The following is a 23,697-nucleotide window of genomic DNA, read 5'->3' on the forward strand; positions in this document are numbered from 1 at the left end:
TGTGTTGTGGGCATTGAGGAACGAATCGGCAGATGGGAGCTGTCTTAGACAGATGGATAAATCTAGCTCCAGATAGATATATGCATAGATACATGGAAATATGGAAATATAGATAAATGGATGCATGGAGGCATAGTCGAAGGCACAAATACACATACAAATAAAAAACACAGATACAGACATAAATATGTAAACACAAAACATAGGTCGAGAGATGGGTATACAGAGAAATACGTGGATGCAGATGGGTGCATGGATGGGTAAACAGGGAGGCAAAAATAGCTGAGACACAAATACATTGGGAGATAAATGTATCAATACATATAGGTAGATATAGGTAAATATATATCCAGTTGAATAGATTAAATAATCCAGACCTGGGGGATACCCTCTCATTACACAACTCGGTGTCCAGCCCCTGTCCCGGATGGTCCTGCCCTCCTGTGTCCCCAAGGTCCCTGGAAGGCCTTCTCTGCGTTGCTCATTCCCCATGTGCTGGCCCTGCTCTTCTGAGACCTCTCTGGGCAGACTCCCCACAGGTCACGTAGGTCCCCGCCTCAGGTTTCCGTTCCACCCTTGACAATGAGAAGAACACAGGTGGTAGATGGTGTGTGGTTCTAAGGAGTGGGATGCCGGCGCTGCCCCTCCTGGGACATAACCCTCACTTTGGCTCATGGTTTCCAAGCTCCGTCTGCTCCCCACTGCCAGTCAGGCACAGAGTCAGCGTCAATCACCAGGAGGGCCGTGATGGGGACCTGCTGGGCACCTGTTGTGAACATCACTGCCCTTCTGCTCCCTCGTTCTGGTTTTCTATCTTCGAGCTTTTGTCTAAACCTCGGACCCCAGCACAAACAAGCAGGGAGGCACTTCAGAAAAGGATATGGGATCCTTGGAAACCCAGAAGAAGCTCCTGGAACCTGACTTTGGCCTGCCCTAACTTCAGTCATTTAGAGAGTGAATCAGTGGGTGGAAGATTCTTTTTCTCTATGTTAACTCAGACTTTCAAAAAAAAAAAAAAAAAACCAATCCATCTTTTATTTTTGGAAAATGGAATTCAATGATGTTGATTTGAATGGACAAACTGAACCTCTTGTGGAGTGTTTGGAAGGGTGTTTGAAATACACATATTATGGATGAGAGCCTTATTTATTTGAAACTCAGAGTTTCATTGGAGAGACATAGGTGTATTGATTGATTGGTTGATTGATTGTTCGTCATCATCTGGCTCACTTCTCACATGGTCCTCAACAGCTAGGGAGCTGGGCCGGGCTGCAGGCAAGGACCCAGCATCAGCTTCTCCTGGGTCTCCCACATGGGTGCAGAGACCAAACACTCGGGTCATCTTCAGCTGCTTTTCCAAGTTGTTAGCGGGGAGCTGGATGGGGAGTGGGGCAGCCGGGACTTGAACTGGTACCCATATGGGATGCCGATGCGCTGGGGGTAGTTTTACTTGCCACACCATAGCGCTGGCCTCTGGGTTGGACTTTTTTTTTTTTGGCTCCTCTTCGAGTTCCAGCTGTTTGGGCACCCTGGGGAGCAGGAAGAGATGGGACAGGTGATTTCGTGTAGGTCCTTACATCCCACGTGGAAGAAGACCCAGATGGAACATCCCAATCCTGGCTTTGGTGGCCTCACACCAGAGGATGTGGAGTCTGGGGAAGTGAACCAATGAGTAGGATATCTGCCTGTTATTTTTTTTTTTTAAGATTAGTTTTATTATTTTTTTAATTGGAAAGGCGGATCTACAGAGAGGAGGAGAGACAGAGAGGAAGATCTTCCGTCCAATGATTCACTCCCCAAGTGAGCGCAATGGCCGATGCTTTGCCAATCCGAAGCCAGGAGCCTCTTCCGGATCTCCCACGCAGGTGCAGGGTCCCAAGGCTTTGGGCCGTCCTCCACTGCTCTCCCAGGCCACAGGCAGGGAGCTGGATGGGAAGTGGGGCTGCCGGGATTAGAACCGGCGCCCATATGGGATCCCGGGTGTGCAAGGCAAGGACCTTAACCACTTGCGCCATCGCGCCGGGCCCGTCTGCCTGTTTTTAATCTGCCTGTCTTGTAAGTAAGTTAAAAAAGAAAAGGTTACAAGGAAATATATTTTTTTTTAGTTCATGAAAATAAGTATTATGAGTGAAAGCTCTCTTTCGCTTTTCTTCTTTACAAAAAGACAACAATGTGTATTATAAAACGCTGCATAGAATTCAGAGTATTTTGTAGTAAAATCGACATCTTTTAATTCCATGTGAACTTTTTTCATATATCCTGTTACAGGGGAAAATGAAGATTGTTCCTTTGAGTATGCTTTTTTCTTTTTAAAGTACATATTTTCCATGAACTTTTTTTTTAAAAGATTTATTTATTTTTTTATTACAAAGTCAGATCTACATAGAGGAGGAGAGACAGAGAGGAAGATCTTCTGTCCGATGATTCACTCCCCATGTGAGCGCAACGGCCGGAGCTGTGCCGATCTGGAGCCAGGAGCCAGGAACTTCTTCTGGGTATCCCACGCGGGTGCAGGGTCCCAAGGTTTTGGGCCGTCCTTGACTGCTTTCCCAGGCCACAGGCAGGGAGCTGGAAGGGAAGTGGAGCTGCTGGGATTAGAACAGGAGCTCATGTGGGATCCCGGTGTGTTCAAGGCGAGGACTTTAGCCATTAGGCCACGCCACCAGGCCATCCATGAACTTTTTGGAAGATCCCTTAGATACATGGGTTTCAGGTTTGTTGCACCAAAATTCACTTTTTGGAAAAGAAAAAAAAAACTGTTTAAAAGGCAGGCAGAGAGAAAGGAGACAGAAAGACAGGAGATCTTCAGGTCCTGCAATGTAGCTTAGCAACTAAAGTCTTCGCGTTGAATGCACTGGGATCCCATATAGGCGCAGGTTCTAATCCCGGCAGCCCCATTTCCCATCCAGCTCCCTGCTTGTGGCCTGGGAAAGCAGTCAAGGACGGCCCAAAGCCTTGGGACCCTGCACCTGCGTGGGAGACCCGGAAGAGGCTCCTGGATCCTGGCTCTGGATTGGCGCAGCACCGGCCGTTGCGCTCACTTGGGGAGTGAGTCATCGGACGGAAGATCTTCCTCTCTGTCTCTCCTCCTCTCTGTATATCCGACTTTGTAATAAAAAATAAATAAATCTTAAAAAAAAAAAAAAACACAAGAGATCTTGTAGCTGCCGTTTCGTTCCCCAAGTGCCTCCAACAGCTGGGGCTGCCAAATCTGTTAGCCTGGAATTCCGTTCTGTCCTTCTACATGATTGATAAGGACTTAGGAACAGATAATTCACAGGAAGCTGGATTGGACAGAGAGAGTCATTCCAGACTCTGCACTCGAGCAGTAGCTTAACCCGCTACAGCACAACACCCGCTCACCTTGTTTTTTATTTTAAGATTTATTTTTTTTATTAGAAAGGCAGATTTACAGAAGAGAGATAGAAATATCTTCCATCGACTGGTCCACTCGCCAAGTGGTTGCAATGGCTGGAGCTGTGCTGATCTGAAGCCAGGAATCGGGAGCTTCTTTCAGGTCTCCCTCATGGGTGCAGGAGAGCCCAGGGGTTTGGGCTCTCTCTCCATCGCTTTCCCAGGCCACAGGCAGGGAGCTGGATGGGAGTTGGAGCAGCTGGGAGACTAATCGGTACCCGTTTGGGATCCTGGTGTTGGATGGGTGAGGATTTGCTGATGGAGTCATTGTACCGGGCTGACATCTGTGAGCAACCTATGTTGGATTCCTTGGGACGGGTGTGTGGTGGTGCAGTGGGCCAAACCACCGCAGGTGACAAACTGCATCCCATACCAGCACGCCTGGGATCCAGTCCCATCACCACTTGGAATCCAGCTCCCTGCTTCTGAGCACCCTGGGAGGCAGTAAGTGATGGCGCCCCAAGTCCTTGGGTCTCTGCCACTCACATGGGAGTCTTGGAATTCCAGGCTCCTGGCTTCAGCCTGGTCCAGCTTTGGCCGCTGTGGCCATTTGGAGGAGTGAAATAGAGGCTGGACACTGAACTTATTTGGACAATAAGATGCTGGACTTCATGCTAGGTATATGCTTGCAATGAAGGAATCTCAACTGAACTTGAACTGTGGTTATGCAGCAAGGTGGAGGAATCCACTAGGCGGGGAGGGTTGTGGGAGGGGTGGGGGAAACCCAGTGCCTATAAAACTGTATCACATAATACAATGTTAATAACAATAAAAACAAATAAATAAAACTTAAAATAAAAAGAAATAGAGGCTGGAAAATTCCCCCTCCCTCCCTCCCTTCCCCCCTCCCTTCCTCCCATAATTCTGCCTTTTAGGTAAACTAAAAAACAGACCTTAAAACTAAAACTAAGTCTGTAATTCTGCCTTTTAAATAAATAAGAAAAAAAGTGTTCAAGCCAAAAGCCAACAGAGCCACCTAAGAGGGTTCTCCTTTCCCTCCAAGCCGTGCCCTCTCTCCCTGGCAAAGGAGAAGGATTCTCAGGGTAGGGGAGGGAGGCGGGGGTATTCTCTGCTTCCTTCCACTGGAGACAACAGCCTGCCCCCTCCCCCTCCCTCCGTCCCCTCTCCCTCCGCCATCCCTTCCCCTCCCCCAATCCCCTCCCCCCAATCCCACCCAGCCTGCCCAGGGTTTCAGGAAGAGTCCCCTCCGCCCCCCACCACCTCTCTACCCACTGCTAATTCCACGAAGGGGGTTACCTGCAAACACAGTTCACGTGAAAACAGAATTTTTCACAAACAGACATATTGTGACGCCATTAGTGAAGGATACTCCTTGGGGCTGCCCCCACCTTGCATCAAGGGACCGTTTTCCCATCTAGCTCCCTACGTTCCCTGGGAGGCAGCAGCGGGAGAATGACCATACGTACTTGGTCCCTATTTGCACAGATGGAATTTCCTGTCCCCAGCTGTGGCCTGGTGCATCCCAGGCTGTAACACAGTGGGAAACAAGCCAGTGCGTGGAAAAATCTCTCTCCATGACTACTTAGTGTTTCCCTGCCTTCCAAATAAAAATGAGTAAATTAAAAAAAAAAAAATTTGGAATCTTAATCTGGGGCAAAATGCATGCCAAAAAAAAAAAAACCTTCAAATTTCAAGCAAAATGCAGGTTACAGAAAAAAAATGAATTTCAAAAATCTTTTTGCACCGGAAATAAGCTTATCTTTTACAAGCTATTTATCTGATACAGAGAGAAGAGAGAGAGAGAAAGAAAGAGAGAGAGCTTTCATTTACCGATTCACTCCTCTCCTCAAATTCCTACAACAGGACGAGGTTGGCGACAGATTTAGGAATAGAAATACTTCACAATGGTGCCAGGCCTGTAGGGGCACAGTAGGATGAGCCTCTGCCTGCAGTGCTGGTATCCCATGCAGGTACCGGTTTGAGTCCTGGGAGCTCCACTTCCAGTCCAGCTCCCTGTTAGTTCACCTGGAAAGCTGGCTTGAGCCCCTGCACCCACCTGCGAGATCTTGGAAGAAGTTTATGACTCTTGGCTTCTGATTGGCCCAGGGCTGGCTACCCTAGCCATTTGAGGAATAAATCAGTAATTGGAAGATACACTATCTCTCTCTCTCTCTCTCGCTCGCTCTGTTTCTTCTTCTCGTTCCATGTTTTTTTTTTTAAAGATTTATTTCTTTATTGGAAAGTCAGATCTACAGAGAGGAGGAGAGACAGAGAGGAAGATCTTCCATCCGATGATTCACTCCCCAAGTGAACGCAATGGCCGATCCAAAGCCAGGAGCCAGGAATTTCTTCCCAGTATCCCACGCAGGTGCAAGGTCCCAAAGCTTTGGGCCATCCTGGACTGCTTTCCCAGGCCACAAGCAGGGAGCTGGAAGGGAAGTGGAGCCACCGGGATTAGAAACGGGCACCTATATAGGATCCTGGTGCGTTCTAGGCGAGGACTTTAGCCGCTAAGCCACGCCGCCGGGCCCTCTCGCTCTATGTTGTAACTGTCTTTCAAAGGCAAATAAATAAATCTTTAAAAGGAAAATACAACCCAGGTCTCCCACGTTGAGTGGCGGGAACCAAATCACGTGATGATCCATCATTGCGACCTCCAGTGGGGAGCTGTAATCAGGAGCCGGAAGGGCGACTTGCATCTAGATTCCTTGGGTATGGGGTGCTGGTATTGCTGCTGTTAAACACCTGTTCCCCGCTCCCCCCCGCAAAAAAGCCATGTTTTCTTCCCCTCCCCCCATTTTATCCTGTGAATTTTGAGTTCCCTGGGCAACATTTATTTGTTGCAAGAGTACTTCTCGGGCACCTACGGTGTATCAGGAACTGTTCTGGGCTGTGGGGTCACAGCTGTGCTGTGACACCCGCTGAGCAGATTGTTCTAGCAAAGGCAGGTAGGCACACCATCCGCCAGGGTGGTGATGTATATACAGCATGCTGTACTGAGGTCATGCCTGGGAGAGAAGGGTTAGGGTGCAGAAGTCGGAGACGGGGTGTGAGAGGCAAGGTCAGTGTTGCGCTGAGTGGGGTCGTGGGAGCCCTCATAGAGAAGCTGAGACTCGAAGGGTTAGGGGACTTGTTGCTCTAAATGCACAATTAATTCATCTGCTGCACTTGCTGGCTAAAAAACAGCTGCTGCAACTAACTCGCATTACACCCCAGGCAAGATGTAGATGCTTTATTATTCATTTATTCCTCGTCTTTAAGCATGGGGGGAACTGAGATATAATCGTTGAGGTAGATCCAGGAGGAAACCCAGAGCTCTAGAAATTGAATTCCTGCCGTGTGTGTGTGTGTGTGTGTGTGTGTGTGGAGTGTGATTGAGTGGGAGTGTGTTTGGTGTGCATTGGGGTGCGTGTTTTTGCATATGTATGAAGGTTTCTCAAAACCACTCCTGGAACATGGAATTCAAAGGTAACTTTACCTTGGTGCAAAAAAAAAAATGGTATAAATTTATGCATTATAGTTTACTCGGATTTATTGTTCGGGAACGTTGGAAGGTTACTGGTATCATGTAGCTAGTTCAGTGGTAAAACAATAGGAATTAGTCACCGTGGTTGCAAATGACCAGATGAGACCGGTAACAGGAAACAAGACTGGGAAGGATACCACTTTCCCAGGAAGAGAAACAGATCCTGGCTTCTCTTGGGTCAAGAGCCTTTCTCTGTGGCAACGGAGGATCTAAAAAGTTTTTTGTTTGTTTTTATTGAGAGAGAGAGAGAGAGAGAAGAGAGAGAAAGAGAGGGAGAGAGAGAGAGAGAGAGAGAGAGAGGTTCACTTGCTTAATGTCCACAGTGGTTGGGGTTGGGTTAGGGCTCAGAGCTCAATCCAGGTCTTTCATTATCCCACGTGGGTGGCAGGATGCCCAAGTTCTCAAGCTATCACTGTTGACTCCCAGGGTCGGCATTAGCAGGAAGTTGGACTGGTTTACCCACATTGAACTTGCTGTAGCTGCTGGTGGTGAAGAGTCCAAGTTGGCAAGCTATCACAAGAGGCAGGCACAACAACCAGGAGCTGGCACTGGTATGGGATGCAGGTATCTCAACAGGTGACTTAGCTGCCCGGCACTGGTACACACAGAGTAGATATCAAAAGTTACCCCTCATGTCTTTTCGCTCCCTTTTTGTTCTCTGCTTCCCATCCAGCTCTATGCTAAAAGGTCTGAACAAAACAGTGGAGGACAAACCAAGCTCTTGGGCCCTTGTCACCCACTTGGGAGACCCGAAAGGAGATCCTGGCTCCCGGTTTTGACTTTGGCCCAGTCCTTTCCATTGCAACCAACTGGGGAGTGAAAATATCAAATGAAAAATGTCTCTTTCCACTTCCAAAAGCTCATAGGAGGGTAGGTGTTTGGGACAACAATGAAGACACTGCTGGGAGTGCCTGCATTTCATATCGAAGCTTCTGGGCTTCAGTTTCCTCTTTGCTTCCTCTTCCAGCTTATTGCTAAGGCGTATCCCAAGTGTGTGGCATATGATAGCTCAGGGTACATGGGTCCCTGCCCCCCACATGTGGGACCCCTGTTGAATCCCTGGTTCCTGGGTTAAGGCAGGCATTAAAAGAGTCAACCTAACAGATCAAGGATTGCTGTATGTTTCCCTATGTCTCTTTCTGCTTTTAACATATAACCTTTGTTAAAAGCTTGCGCAAAATGAAACTGATGGTTACCACGGTAACCGGAGAAGGGTGGAGTTTGTCTCCAACCAGACCCGGAACGGATGGTGGAATTCTGGCGGGGCCCTCAGGCTGTGAGACCACCGTTGCACCAATGAGGGGCACAGACCCATATCCTGCCACCAATAAGGGCCGAGGCCACCCCCCTCTCTGCTTCTGTTTCAAGGAGAGTTTAAAAGGACCCCTTCTCCATCTCTTCCGTGTTCTTCTTCCTCTGGTGCGTGGGGAAGGGAAACAGCCAGGACCGTGGTTCCCTGAAACCATCTAAATTCTTTTCGTATTTTTGGCTGAGTTATTCTTCCCCTGGTGGTTGGCGAATGTAACATTTGGCAAGCGGCGAATCTAACAGAAACTATAAGAAAAGCTAATTTTGGTGCAAACCTTATTTTAGAATCCAAGATGAGGAATCGTCTGAGATTCATGGAAAATGTGAACAAACTGTGTGGGTGCTGAAACATGTTTACTTGAAAATAAACACCTCCGTTTACGCAAAAACTTTATTTTTTTTTCCTTTTAAAGATTTATTTATTTTTCTTGGGAAGGCATATTTACAGAGAGGAGAGATAAAGAGGAAGGTCTTCCATCTGCTGGTTTCCTCCCCAAATGACTACAAGTGCGGCTGATTCAAAGTCATGAGCCAGGAGCTTCTTCCGGGTCTCCCACATGGGTACAGGAGCCCAGGGACTTGAGCCATCAGCCATTGCTTTCTCAGTCCATAAGCAGGGAGCTAAATTGGATGTGCAGCAGCAGGGACACAAACTGGTACCCATGTGCGATGCCGGAGCTTGCAGGAGGATTATCCAGTTGAGCCATCATGTCGGCCCCTCCCCCAGGAACTTACTGAAGTTGCCTTATTATTTGAAGTTGCCTAAGTTACTGAAGGCACACAAGAAAGAATCCCAATTCCCTTTGGAAACCTGCTGCTAGTAAGTAGTACGGCCAGGCTAGAGCCAGACTCAAATACAGCAGTCTCCGCTGAGATGCACTCTTCTGAGCGTGTGAACGATGAATTCCAAGAACCCCATGGTCTAGGGACACCCACAGTTCTGAGAACAATGCAGGTGGGAGAGTTTCTTCCTGTGCACCGGCTGGGAGGGTTGTGCCTGAGGCTCAGACGTGGGTATGGTCTTCCCACATGCCCCATCTCTGGTCATCTGTCCTTGGCCTTTGAAAACAGTAGATGGAGATACACAGTGTTGTTGGATTGTGGGTTGAGACTTGAATTTCTACCTGGAATATTGGCAGAGCAAGTGCTTGCTTCCTTGTAACTGGGAGAGTCATGCTTGGATAAGACCTGGTTGTGTCCTCTGGGCTGAACCGTGTGCCCTGGACTCGTGTTGATGTGTGTGACTCCGGCAAGAATGGGTGACATCAGGGTGGTCACAGTGTATCCAATGAAAGCTGCAGAGCATTGAATGCTTCTGGTTGTAGAGGATGAATGTACACTGTTGGGTGAAATTGGCTACTGGCAGGTCCATTCGGTCCACAAGAGCCTTTGGTATTTTCTGGTAAAGTTGGGTGGTACTCCCCCAGCACCCCAGAATACAAGTTTAGTTCTTCTCAAAGCCTACCCCACTTCCCATTCCAGACTAGAAACTAAGAATAGGAGGATATGTGGCAGGAAATCAATGCTTCCTGCTGACTCCTTCAAACACCTGGTTCAGGTGGGTCATGGCAGGGTTGCAAACATGGTATACTGGGGTTGAAAAGAGAGACTGCACAGCCTTCCAGGCAGGGGTCCCGATGGCTGCGTCTAAGAGTTTCCTATGGGAGGTGACCAGCATTTCGAGCAAAGGTGAAGATGTTCCACGGACAAGTCATCCTTGAATTGGGTCTCTGTGTTCCCGGTCCCTTCACCTGCAGTAACCTCAGCCTCCCTTCTTTCTTCCGTATCATCAGGAACTAGCAACACCGTTTCCCCTTATGTGACCTCATTGCTCAGCACAGAGCTGTCGGGCACAAGCACCACCCCGAGGCCAAGCTCCACTCCAGGGGTGAGGAGCACTGCGAGGGAGGAGCTGGCCACTCATGAAGCAACAGCGGATACGCAAACGGTACTCCCTTCCGAAGGGACAGCACTGGCTGATCCAGGGGCCCAGAGATCAACGCAGGGATCCCGTGCGTCTTCTGCTTCTGACTCAGGGACACGCAAGGTTGTCACAGCTACCGCAGGGGATGCACGTGTTCCCACGGACACTCCTGGCTTCTCCAATGCGACGAGGGCTTCCACACACCAAGCTTCCTACCTCACAGGTGGGTTTCTGGAGACCTCAGACCCCACAGAGGCCGGCTCAAGCAGAGAACCAATTGTGGACCTTTCCCAACTGCCTGCTGGTGCATCCACAGGGGATTCCAAGACACATGCTCTCTCCTCTGGAAGAGTACACATCCTCAACCCAACGCAATCCATGGAGCCACCACACAGCCCTGTTGGACAGATCTCGGCATCCCCTAGTTCCCCACCCAGGGGAGAGTCTGCAGATGTAACCAGAACAGCCCAATCAGGGCATCCTGAGGCTACGGTAGACAGTACTCTTGCTGGGGAAAAGTCAGCCATGACATGGTGGGCCAGGGCCATGTCGATGGAGACTCAGCACTCCCAGGAGACCCGTCTTCTGAAGACAGACCCTGAGCCTGGGTTGAGAGCAAGCACGGCCTCTGTGGGTAAAACAACCTCCTACTCGGCCCTCCTGCCTTCTTCCTCTGCCATGGCCTCACCTTCCCCTGTCCCTTCTGCTTTACCCAAGAGCAGCCCCTCCTCTCCTCTGACCATTTCTGCTCTTAGCAGCACAGATCCTGAACTTGTATCTGGGGCCAGCCCTCCCTCTGTGGATGAAACAACTTCTGAGTCCTCTCTGCCATCTCCCCATTCAGTGACTTCCCCTCCTATTTCCTCTGCTTTAGCCAAGGACAGTATCCCTTTGTCTCTTCCCACCCCATCCCTGCTGTCATCTGGCCTGAAGAAGACCACAGAGAATTCGGACAGCAGCCTGCAAGTGGTGATTCATCCACCTTCCTCCTTGACCATGGGACTCAGAGAGGCAATCCAAAACTCAGAGACAAGCAGCTCAACTGCAGAGACCAGCACCAACCCTTCTGAACTGGCCACCGATGCCACAGCAGAGGTGACCAGGACAGACGTCATGTCCTCTAGCCCTGTCCCAGCTCAATTCACAGAGTCCCTGCACACCCACGCTGGAAAGATGTCTTCCGTTGTGACAGAACCTGCACACTTGACTGTCACCATCCAAACAGAACCTCCAGGAGCAGTGTTACAGGAGACTCACACCGGGGAAGAGTCAACCGCAACACAGCAGGCAGGGATCGCATCAAGGGAAACGCACCACCCAGAAGTGAGCGTGGGCCCTGAGCATGTGTCCAGGGAGAGCACGGCTGCTGTGAGTCAATCAACTTTGGCCCCTGCTGCCCTGTCTCCTGCTGTGCCCTCACCTTCCCCTGTCCTCCCAGCACTACCAGAGAACAGTTCCTTTTCTCGGATGGATTCTTCACAGCTCCCTTCTGTGACCACTCCACTCGCAGAAACCAGTCGTCCAAATCTGAGAAGTGTCCCAGATGATGCACTGGCCTCCTCTGACATGACCACAGAGTTAGACAAAACTCTTCCTTCCTCAGTTGCAACAGCAACCACTGTGGAGACCACCCATACCAGACAGGGACCGACTTCCTCTGTCCTAGCTGAACTAGAATCATCCACAGACACAGCTCCACGGGTGACTTTTTTCTCCTTAGGAGATCCAAGTGTTTTGCCACCTACCTCTGACGTCTTTGATACCATAAAGACCCCCAGGGAGCCAACATCCTCCCTGACCATGGGATTGGGTACCACAAGCACCATTGAGGGTGCCAGTTCAGCAGCAAACACAAGCCCTGGCCTTTCTAAAGATACTGGACAAAAATCTTCCTCTGTCGCACCTGTCCCAGAGACCCACAAAGCTACATCTCCACAGGGAACTGCTGCGCTCTTGGGGGTTAGCAATATTTCTCCATCCAGCCCTGCCTTCTCGGAGGCTACCAGGATACACGGGGTGCCAACAGCTTCTCTGATCACAAGATTAGCAGCCACCAGAACATCTGAGGGGGCTAGCTGGACAGCAGAGACAAATCATGGCTTTTCTAAAATGGCCACTGATGTTGTCACTGGGATGGCCAGGACAGAACTCATCACTTCTGGTCAGACACCCACTCAACAGCCATCTCAAACCACACAGTCCCTGGATAACACATCTGGAAAGCCCTCTGGATTCTCGAGCTCCCCAGATTTGATAGCATCTGGGGACGCCAGCATCTTCGCTCAGCCAGGGCGTCACAGGGCTCCAACACACTGGACTTCCAGGGAGGACGCAGCAAAGAGAACGGCGTGGGTGGGGACTCCCTCAACTGTGTCTCAGACCCACCCTCCATCAGAGGCCTCAGTTCTTGGAAGCGTGGACCCCAAGAGCATTTCGAGGTCAAGTCCACCCTCTGTGGACGAAACAACTTCCGGCTCTCCTCCTTTGTCTTCCTCTCTCATGACCTCACTTCCCGTGTCTTCCACGTTAACACATGGCAGCACTTCTTTTCCTCCTGCTCCATCTCTGCCCCCATCTGACCTGAGCAAGACCACATATGCTCTGCACACGAGCCTGGAGAGGGACTCCAGTCTCCCTTCCTTCCTGGTCACGGGATTAACAGAGACCAGCAGGGCTGAAGCAAGCGGCTCAATGGCACGGACTGATGTGTCCCGATCGCCCACTGTTGCCACTACCGAGATCACCAGGACGGAAGTCAGCAGCGCGATCCAAGGACCCTCCCGCAGTCCAGCTCACTCCACAGAGTCACCAGACACTGCCCCTGGGAAGACCACCATGCTCATTAAGTCCCCTGTCACGACAGAATCAGCACCCACGGCCATCACCACTCGAACAGCTCCTTCTGCAATGACAACGCAGAGCGCTCTCACCAGCGAGAAGTCAACGTGGTGGGCGGGGACCACATCCATGGAGACTCAGCACACAGAAATGACCAGTCTTCCAAGAACGGGTCCTGAGAACCCATGGAGAGCAAGCTCGGCCTCTGTGGGTGAAGCAACTTTGGCTCCTGTCTCTCTGCCACTTCCCGTCTCGGCCTCACCTTCTCCTGCCTCTCCCACGTTAGCAGAGGGCAGCCCCTCTTCTATGATGGATTCTTTACAGCTCCTCTCTGGTCTGCCAGAAACCACAGAAGTCTTGAGTACAAGCCAGTCCCCAGCATCCAATCCTTCTCTAGGTTTGAGTAGTGCCCCAGTCAGCACCGTGGCCTTCTCTGCCATCACCATGCAATCAGACAAAACTCTTCCTCACTCAGACTCAGCATCGACCACAGTGGAGACCACCATTCCTGGACAAGAATCCCTCTTCTCTGATCCAGCTGGCCCAGAACCATCCATAGACACATCTCTACAGAGGATTGCCTCCTCCTTGGGGCATACAAGTACTTTGCCATCCACCCCTGACCTCCTTGATGCTTCAAGGACCCCCAAAGGGCCAATGTCCTCCCTGACCACAGGGCTGAGAGCAACAAGTACCTCTGAGGGGACCAGCTCCGCTGCAGAGCCAAGCCCTGGCTTCAGTGCCTACACTGAGGTGTCCAGTGAAAAAGTCATCTTTTCAGGCAGGGCGACCAACCCACAGCCGGGTGAAGACACCCAATCACCAGACAACACCTCTGGAGAGATCTCTGCATTCACCAGCTCCCTGGCCATGACACAATCTGTGGACGTGACCCCTTCCATCCAGGCCTGCTGTAGCTCAGCAACAACTCCAAGGACCACCAGGGGTGACACTTCAACGTGGATGGGAGCCCCCTCTAACGGGACACACGGTCTTTCTCATCTGCAAGCAACCGTCCTTACGAACGCAGGTCCTGAGAATGCGTTAAGGACTCACCAAGCCTCTGTGGATGATGTAACTGCTGACCCTTCCCCGCTGTCGGCTCCTACCACATCCTTCGTTTCAACAGAGGACCCCGCCTCTTTTTCTGCCGTCACTCCTTCACTTCCGACTTCCGGCCTTACCAAGACCTCCAACGTTGTAAGCGCCAGCATGGACACAGCGAGCAGTCCATCCCCTCTCCTGACCACAGGGGTGAGGGACAGCAGGATTTCTGCAGGAAAGAGCTCCACCACAGAGATGAACTCTGAACTTTCTGAACTGCCTGCCAGGGTGACCACGGAAGTGTCCTCTAGCCCAACACATATCCCCATCCCAGCTGAATCCACAGAGTTGCCACACTCCCCCGCTGGAAGGACCATTCTGTCTGAGTCACATTACGTTACAGAATCTGCTCGTGCAGCCATCAACACCGACACAGGGTCTCCCAGGGCACTCACACGGAGCATCTTTGCTGGGGAAAAGTCAACCACAGCATGGCTGGCTGCAACCACTTTGATGGAGACTCACCCCTGGGAGGAGTCCAGTCCTCTGAGCACAGGCCCAGAGCCCATGTTGAGTGCAAGCACGCCCTCTGAGACTGAAGCAACCTCTGACTCTGTCCTCCAGTCTTCCCCTGTCACGACCTCACCCTTTCCTGTTCCCTCAACATTCCCTGGGTTCCCCGGGAGCAACCCCTCCCATCCCATGAGCCATGCCTCCAGGCTTACCTTTAGACGGACGAAGACCGCAGAAGTTGGCAATGCAAGCCCAGACTCTGAATCTACTCCCTTCCTAAATCTGAGTAGTGATAAAGCACTAGCCTCCGCTGCAGTCAAAACGGAGTCGGGCAAGAGTCCTCCTTCCGCAGACACAGCAGCCACCCTGTGGGGGACCCCTAGTCCTAGACAACAATCGCCTTCCTCAGTCCCTGCTGATACAGAGACCCCCAGAGCCACATCTCCACAGGTGACTGCCTCCTTCCCTGGGGATGCAACTGTTTCCCCATCAACCCTTGACCTCTTTGATACCACTTGGGTACCCAGAGGGCCAGCCTCCTCTCTGACCACTGCATTGGAATCAACCAGCGCTTCTGAAGAGAACAACTCGACAGCAGAAATAAGCAGTGGTGTTTCAGAAGGGGTCAGTGGGGCTACCCTTGAGGCACCCAGGGCAGAAGTCACCTTCTCCAGCAGGACCCCCCACCCACACCTGGCTCAACCAACACCGTCTGCAGACATCACCACCAGAATGACCTCTGGGTTCCCTAGCTCCTCTGTCATGGTGGAATCTACAGACGCAACCATCTCTACTCTGCCCAGGCACGATGGGACAGCAACCCATAGCACCTTCAGCAGGGACACATCAGTAGGGACCGCCTCTACTGTGGCTCAGCGACTTTCTTACTCAGAGGTCATTGCTGTTAGCAGCAAGGGCCCTGAGAACGTGCCCAGGTCCAGCCCACCCTCTGTGGATAGAATAACTTCTGAGCCTTTGCTGCCGTCATCCTCAGTCATGACCTCAGCTTCCATGTCTGCGTTGACACAGGACAGTCCCTCTTTTGCTTTTACTACATCTTTTCTGCTTACGTCCAGCCTGAAGAGGACCACTGACCCGGAAGTGGAAACCAGTCCGTCTTCTGTCCTGATCACAGGAGTTACAGAGACCAGCAGCTCTGAAGCAAGTGGCTCAGCTGAAGAGGCCAACTCTGACCTTTCTGAAATGCCCCCTGGGGTCACCACCGGGACAGAAGTCACGTCTTCTAGCCCAGCACACACCCCACGCCCAGTTCAATCCACAGACACACTGCATACCCCCACTGGAGAGATCTCTAACCTTCCTGCCACGACAGACTCTGAACACATCTCCATGGCCACCCACACAAGTGATCCTGCAGGGGCAACACGTGGCATCCTCACTGGGGGGAAGTCAACCACCAGCTTATGGGTAGAGTCTCATACGGCTGTGACTCAGAGTCCTTCTGACATGGACATGAGTCCTAAGCATATATCCAGGGCAGGTACGTCTTCTGGGGATGAAACAACCACTGACAGCTCCCCCGACACTTTGTACCATGGGACCTCGCCTTTTCCTGTGGCCTCCTCATCACCAGAGAGTAGCCCACTTTCCCTTGTCGTCATTTCCTCACCGCGTCCCTCTGCTGCGGTGAAGGCCACAGATGGCTTAACCACAGCCCAAGAAGCCAGAAGCAGGCCATCTCTAAATTCAAGTGCCATCTCACTAGCAATACGGACCACCTCCGCAGACACCACAGATAGAGACAAGGTTCCATCTTTCTCAGGAAGAGCCATGGCCAATGTGGATACCCCAGGTCCCAGGTCGCTTGGTCCAGCAGACCCAGAAGCCGGCACAGCCACATCTATTTCAGATGCCACCACGGGAAATCCAGGATTGCTGACCACAACACCTACCTTCCCCGACTCTGTTAGGACACACATAGGGATAACACCCTCACCGACTGAGCCACTGAAAGAGACCAGCACTTCTAAGGTTGTGTTCCCCACAGCACAGACAGCCTCAGGCCCTCCTGGCCTGTTAACCGGGGTTGCCAGGGAGACCTCTGGAACAGAGGCCACCTCCTTGGAAGGGAATCCCACCTTGGGTATCGCTGGACCCAGGGAGTCCACAGACACTCCCAGTGGAAAGAGTGTCGAGTTCTCTAGCTATCCTGACATAACAGAACATGCTGGCCTGACCCTCACCAGACAGACAGGTCATTCCAGGGTGGCGACACAGAGACCCCATGCTGTGAACACATCTGCATCAATCTGGCAGGCTGGGACCATAGCAATGGGGGCTCAGAGTCTCCCCAGCCCAGAGGGTCCAAGGCTTCCAGACACAGTTCCTGAGAACATGCCAAGGGCGAGCACGGCCATCGAGGAGCAGGCCACTGCAGTCTCACCTGCTGGGACCTCACCTTCTCCTGTTCTCTCCACACTCCCCAAGACCGGACCCTCCCCTCCTCTGCTAGCTTCCGCCCAGTTCACCTCTGGTCTGACAAAGACCACAGATGTTACAAGCATGAGTCCACCACCAGCAACCGGTCCACCTACAATGTCGAGTAGCACCCCAGAGGATGCACTGGCCTCCGCTGACGTCACCACAGATTCACAAGACACGTCTTCCTCAGACACACCATTGGCTATGGTGGACACCATCAGTGCTGGACGAGACTCTCTTTCCTCTGTCGCACCTGACCCAGAGACCCACAAAGCTACATCTCCACAGGGAACTGCTGCGCTCTTGGGGGTTAGCAATATTTCTCCAACCAGCCCTGCCTTCTCTGAGGCTACCAGGACACACGGGGTGCCAGCGGCTTCTCTGATCACAGGATTAGCAGCCACCAGAACGTCTGAGGGGGCTAGCTGGACAGCAGAGACAAGTCCTGGCCTTTCTGAAGGGGCCACTGGAGTTACCACTGAGGTGTCCGGGACACAAGTCCTCTCTTCTGTGAAGAAACCCACCCCAGAGCCAACTCCACACACACAGTTCTCCGGCACTCCTACCAGAAAGCCCTCTGAGTTCGTGATGGCATCTGTAGCCATGGCTACCTCCAACCAGCCAGGTCATCATGAGGCTGCATCACAGAAGACGCTTACTGAGGGCCCATCGGTCAGATCCACATGGGTGGGCACCACCTCCAGCACGATACAGAGTCTTCCAGAGAGGACCACAAGTGAAGACACAGGTCCTGACAATGTGTCAAGGGCAAGCACGACCTCTAGGGACAAAACAGCCTCTGAGGTTTCCTGGAAATCCTCCCATGATGGGACTTCATCTTTTCCTGCTTCGTCTGTAACACCAGAGAGGGGCCCCACTTCCCTTGCTGTTGTGTCTGGCGTGGCATCCCGCTCGAGCGTGAATGATACAACCTATGGTCCTGCTCACCGATCTTCACCTGCGGTGACCTCATCATCTCCTGCTTCGTCCACATCAGCAGACAGCAGCCCCTTCTCTCCCCTGACCACTGCTTCACTGCTCACCCCTGGTCTGACGCAGACCACAGAGATGAACACAACCCCGCCACCGGAAACCAACTTGTCTCTAAATCCCAGTAGTACCTCAGTTGATGCATTACCTTTCTCTGATGTCCACACAGAGTCGGACAGGAGTCCTCCTTCCTTAGAATCAGCAGTGACCGTGGTGGACACCGTCAGTGTTGGACAAGAACCAGTCTCTTCTGTCCTGGCTTCCCCAGAGACAACCACAGCTACATCTCAACGGGTGACTGATGTCCCCTTAGGGGATACAAGTATTTTCCCATCAACCCCTGCCTTCTTTGATACAACCAAGAGTCACAGAGGGCCAACGTTTTCCTGGACCACTGGATGGAGAGCAACCAGTGCCTCCGAGGATGGCAGCTCTACAGCAAAGACAACTGGCCTTTCTGAAGGGGCTGTTGGAGCTACCACTGAGGTCACTGGGACAAGAACCATCTCTGCTCACCAAGCACATAGCACAGGCCCAGTCCAGCCACCAGGGTCACCACGCACTCCCACTGGGAAGAGCTCCGGGTTTCCAGCCTCCCCTATGGCACAAAGCACCCTTCTAGGGGAAAAGCCAACCACAAACTCAAGAACAGGACCCCGTAGTGCTGTGACTCAGAGTCCTTTCCACTTGGAAACGACCACTTTTCGAAGCTGGAAACCCGAGCATGCCTCATGGACAAGCACCATCTCTGTAGCTACAACAGCCTCCGAGGATGCTCGGAATTCTGCCCGTCACGTGACTCCAGTTCCTGTTTCAACAGAGAGCAGCTTCTCTTCTCCCCTGACCACTTCTTCACTGCTCACCTCTGGTCTGATGAAAAACCCTGATGTCATGAGCGCAAGCCCACAGCCAGCAACTGGTCCACCTACCATGTTGAGTAGTACCGCAGGGGATGCACTGGCTATCTCTGACATCCCCGCAGAGTCACAGGACATTCCAACTTCCTCAGACACAGCAGTGACCATGCTGGAGACCACCAGTCCGGGACGAGAGCTCCCTTCCTCTGCCTCAGCTGATTTGGACGTGGCCACAGCCGGTTCTCCTCCACTTACTCTGTCCTCTTCTTCACAGTACTTGAGTGTCTCCTCATCAGCTCCTGACCCCTTTGAGGCCACAGGAATGTACCACGGGCCAACAGCCCTCCTGGCCACAGGATTGACAGCAAGCGGTACCTCTGAGGGGACCAGCTCAACAGCAGACACAAGTCTTGGCCTTTCTGAAGGGGCCACTGCTGCTGCCAACAAGGCACCCTGGACAGATGTCCCCTCTGCTGGAAGGACGCTTGAGCTGCAGCCGCCACCCATCACAGCCGGAAGGATCTTTATGTACTCTAGCTCTCCAGCCATGACAGAAACTGCAGATGTGACCACCTCCATCCGGTCAGGCCCTATTGGAGCAACGACGCAGAGCCCGCTTAACACAAAGACATCGGCCAGGACCACATGGAGGAAGATTCCCTTGACTGTGGCTCAGAGTCTCCCTCACTCCGAGATGACCGCTGTCAGAATTATGGGTTCTGAGAGTGTGTCAAGCACACAGCCACCTCCTGTGAACGTACCCCCTTTTGGCCCTTCCCCGCTGTTACCCGCTGTCATGACTGCACCCACCCCAGCTTCTGCTGTTGCAGAGGACAGCCCCGCTTTATCCCTTTCCACTTCGTCACTGCTCACATCTGGCCAGAAGCTTGAAGACACAGAGCGCTTGAAGACACATCAGGGCATGGCCATCGGTCAGCTTTCTTCCGTGACCATGGGGTTGAGAGAGGCCACAAACTCTGAGGCAACCAGCTCAACAGCACAGACCAGCACTGACCCTTCTGAATTGCCCACTAGTGCTACCACCAAGGCAGGTGGAACAGGAATCGTCTCCCCTAGCCAAGCACCCGTGCCCAGCCCAGCTCCATCCGTAGAGTCACCACACACCTACACTGGAATGAGCTCCAGGTTCTCCGAGTCTCCCACCATGACACAATCTTTAGCAAAGGCCGTCGTCACCAACCAGTCCGGTCGTCCTGAGGGCCCGTCACAGAGCACTCCCCATGGGGACACACCAGCCACACACTGGTGGACAAGCACTACCTTGACTGTGGCTCAGAGTCCACCCCACTCAGAGGAGACTACTCTTAGAAGTCTAAGTCCTGACCTTACGTCTGGGTCATCCCTTCCTCCCTCTGTGATCAGAACCATCTCCGATCCTCCTGCAGTGTCTCAACCTGCCATGACCTCACCTCCTGCTGTTTCCTTTCTGCAAAAACAGCAGGGTCCCCCATCTTCCCCACCTCCTACTTCTTCACTGACCAGTGGAACTTTCATCACAATCCTGGAACCAGTAACAAGTCAGAAGACCACCGAAGTCATGAGCACAAGCTGGCAGCAACCTGACTCCTTTCCAAGTCTGACTAGCACCTCAGTGGATGGACTGGGCCCCTCTGACATCACCACAGAGTCAGACAAGAGTCCTCCTCCCTCAGACATGGCGATAACCATGGCAGACAGCACCAGCGCAGGACAAGAATCCTCTTCCTCTCTCCTGGCTAGCTCAGATGCATCTAATGTGACTTCCTCCTCCTTGGGGGATCCAAGTATTTCCTCACCGACTCTTGTCCTTTTCAATACTACAAGGATGCACAGAGGGTCAACCTCCTCTCTAACCACTGAATTCAGAGTAACCAGCACCTTTGAGATCAGCTCAATAGCAGAGGCAAGCCCTGGCCTTTCTGCAGGACATCCTGGGGCAACCACTGAGGTATCCAGGACAGAAGAAGACATTTCTGCTCGTGGGATACCCACTCCACAATCAGCTCAAACCCCACCATCACCAGACATCACCACTGGAAACAGCTTCTCTACCATGGTGGAATCAGCAGACCCGACACTTTCTGTCCAGGCAGACCATAGCCTGGGGCCTACACAGAGGACCCACAGTGGGGACACACCAGCTCCAACCATCTGGACAGGGATTCCTTCAACACCGACTCACAGTCTTCGTCATTCAGAGGGGACTGCTCTGGGGAGTGTGTCAAGGACAAGTCCACTTTCAGCGACTGAAACAACTTCTGAGTCCTCCCCCTCATCTTCCCCTGTGGAGGTCTTGACCCCTGAGTCCTCCGTGTTAGCACAGGACAACACTCTTTTTTCCGCTTCCATTCCTTCAGCGCTCACATCTGGGCTGAACGAGACCACACAGGACCTGAGCATGAGCCCGGTTCTGGTAACCAGTCCCCCTCCTTTCCTGACGACGGGATCGAGAGAGGCCAGTAGCTCTGAGGCAGCAAGCTCAACTGCAGAGACCAACAGAGACCTTTCTGAATCGCCTGCCGCTGCTATGACCGAGGTGTCCAAGACAGAATTGTTTTCTAGCCAGGAATATGGTACAGCTCCACCTGCAGAGTCACCACAAACCCCTAGCAGGAAGAGCTCCACTTTCTCTAATCCCCTTGACATGATGGAACCTGCCAAGATGACTACCATCAATGATACGGGTTCTCCAGGGACAATAATACAGAGCACCATCGCTGGGAAAAAGTCAACCACGTCATGGTGGGCAGGGACCACGTCAGTGGAGACTCGCAACTCAGAGAGGACCAATCTTCTAAGCACGGATCCTGAGAATGTGTCGAGGGCAAGCACGACCTCTGTGGGTGAGGCAACCTCACACTTGGCCTCCTTTTCTCTCTCTGCCATAAACACTTGGTCGTCTGTCTCCTCCACGATAACAGAGAGCAGTACCCCCTCCCCTCTGACCGTCACTTCTGGTCTGATGGAGATTACTGAAGTTTTAAGTACAATCCTGGAACCAGAATCTGGTCTCTCTCCACATCTGACTAGTGCCCCAGGGCATGTTCTGAACTCATCTGAAGTCAAAACAGAGTCACAGCAGGCTTCATCTTCCTCAGACACGTCAGTGACCATGATGGACCCCACTGGTTCCTCCATCCCAGCTGACCTAGAGATAGCCAAAGCCACATCTCCGCAGATGACCACCTCCTCCTCCTCTGGGGATGCAAGCATTTCACCATCAACCCCTGACCTCTTTACCACAACATGGATACCCAGAGGGCTGGCCCCCTCTCTGACCCCTGGATTGAGATCATCCAGTGCTTCAGAGACGAACTCAACAGCAGAGACGAGTCCTGGTCTTTCTGAGGGGGACACTGGTGCTACCACTGAGGTATCCAGGGCAGAAGTCATCTCTACCAACAGGACACACATCCTGGAGTCAGCTCATGGCACAGGGCCTGAGAATGTGTTAAGAGCAAAGGATCCTAGACAAGAATCATATCCCTCTCTCCCAGCTGACCCAGGGATATCCTCAGCCACATCCCTACAGGTGACCGTCTCTGCCTCGGAGGATACCAGTATTTCTTCGACTCTTGACCCCCTTGACATTACAAGGACTCCAGAAAAACCAATGTCCTCAACTTCAGGATTGACAGCAAGAAGTACCTCTGAGGGGGTCAGCTCAGCAGCAGAGACGAGCACTGGTCTCTCTGAAAGGGACACTGGATCTACCACCGAGGTGCCCAAGACACAAATCCTCTCTTCTGGGAAGACGCCTCTCCCATATCCAACTCTAGCCACACGGTCATCAGACGTCATTTTTGACAAGGTATCGGAGTTCTCCAGCTCCATCCTCATGACAGCACATGCGGACAAGATCACCTCCATCCAGTCAGGTCATCCCGAGACTACATCACAGAGCATTTTCACTGGGTATAGATCAACCTCAAGGTCATGGGTAGACAATCTCTCGAGTGGAATTCATCGTTTTCCCTCCTCTAAAGTAACTACTCCAACGAGCACGGGTTCTGAGACTGTGTCAAGTTCAAGCCCTGTCACCGTGGGCGGAATACAGGATGCGTCATCCCTTCCATCTTCTCCTCATCCTGTCGTGACCTCATCTGCTCTTTCCTCTGTATCATCAGAAGGAGACTTCTCCTCTCCTCTTACCAGTTCTTCCCTGATCATGCCTGACCTGGTGCAGGCCACACACGATTTGGGTGCAAGCATTGAGCCGGCAACCATTCCGCTGTCTTCCTTGATTAGTAGACTGAGAGAGCAAGCCACCTCTGCATCAACTGGCTCTGTACGGACAAGCATTGGCCTTGCCGATTCACCTAGTGTAGCTACTACTGAGGTTGCTGGGATGAAAGTCATCTCCCTGAGTGAGGCATCTACCCCAGATGCTGTTCATTCTGTGACGTCACTGGATCTACCAACTGGAACTGTCAACCAGGTGTCTATCTCCCTTCCTGTGACCAAATCTGCATATGTGACTCAGCCACCCGTGGGTGTATCATACGGTACCCATTATTGGAACACGTCTAACACAACATCTTGGCCAAGGACCCACTCCTCTGTGACAGCAGACTCTGCCCAGCCTGAAGGTCACCTTCTCATGAGCAGTGATCCAGGGACAGTGGCTAGGATGGGCACTACCTCTGTGGATAGCACCGACTCAGCCTCATCCTCATCCTTGGTGCCTTCCTCAGCCACATCCTCATCCTCTGCTTCCTCCACACCATCAGAGGACAGGCCCTCCTCTTCTTTTCCTGTCCCCTCACATTTCACTTCTTACCCCCGTGTGTTAGGTCCCAGTCTAGCTCCACAAACACATTCAACTCCAAATATGAGGGGTACCTCAGGAGAGCCACTGGCCATTACAGAGCATCCTTCCA

At 52.1% G+C, this 23,697-nt stretch overlaps 1 protein-coding gene across 1 annotated transcript; it reads left to right on the forward strand.

Annotated features, from left to right (window-relative positions):
* Window positions 1–11,681: 11,681 nt before the first annotated feature.
* On the forward strand, window positions 11,682–22,471 carry LOC121162890 (mucin-16-like). The gene is made up of 4 exons (XM_040990125.1): window positions 11,682–11,964; window positions 13,648–14,225; window positions 17,838–18,857; window positions 22,415–22,471. The coding sequence occupies exons 1-4, from the start codon at window positions 11,700–11,702 to the stop codon at window positions 22,469–22,471; spliced, it is 1,920 nt and encodes a 639-aa protein (XP_040846059.1). The 5' UTR covers window positions 11,682–11,699.
* The last annotated feature ends 1,226 nt before the right edge of the window (window positions 22,472–23,697 follow it).

Source organism: Ochotona curzoniae, unplaced genomic scaffold, assembly GCF_017591425.1.
Source record: "Ochotona curzoniae isolate NIBS_2020 unplaced genomic scaffold, NIBS_Ocur_1.0 contig_584, whole genome shotgun sequence".
Lineage (NCBI taxonomy): Eukaryota > Metazoa > Chordata > Mammalia > Lagomorpha > Ochotonidae > Ochotona > Ochotona curzoniae.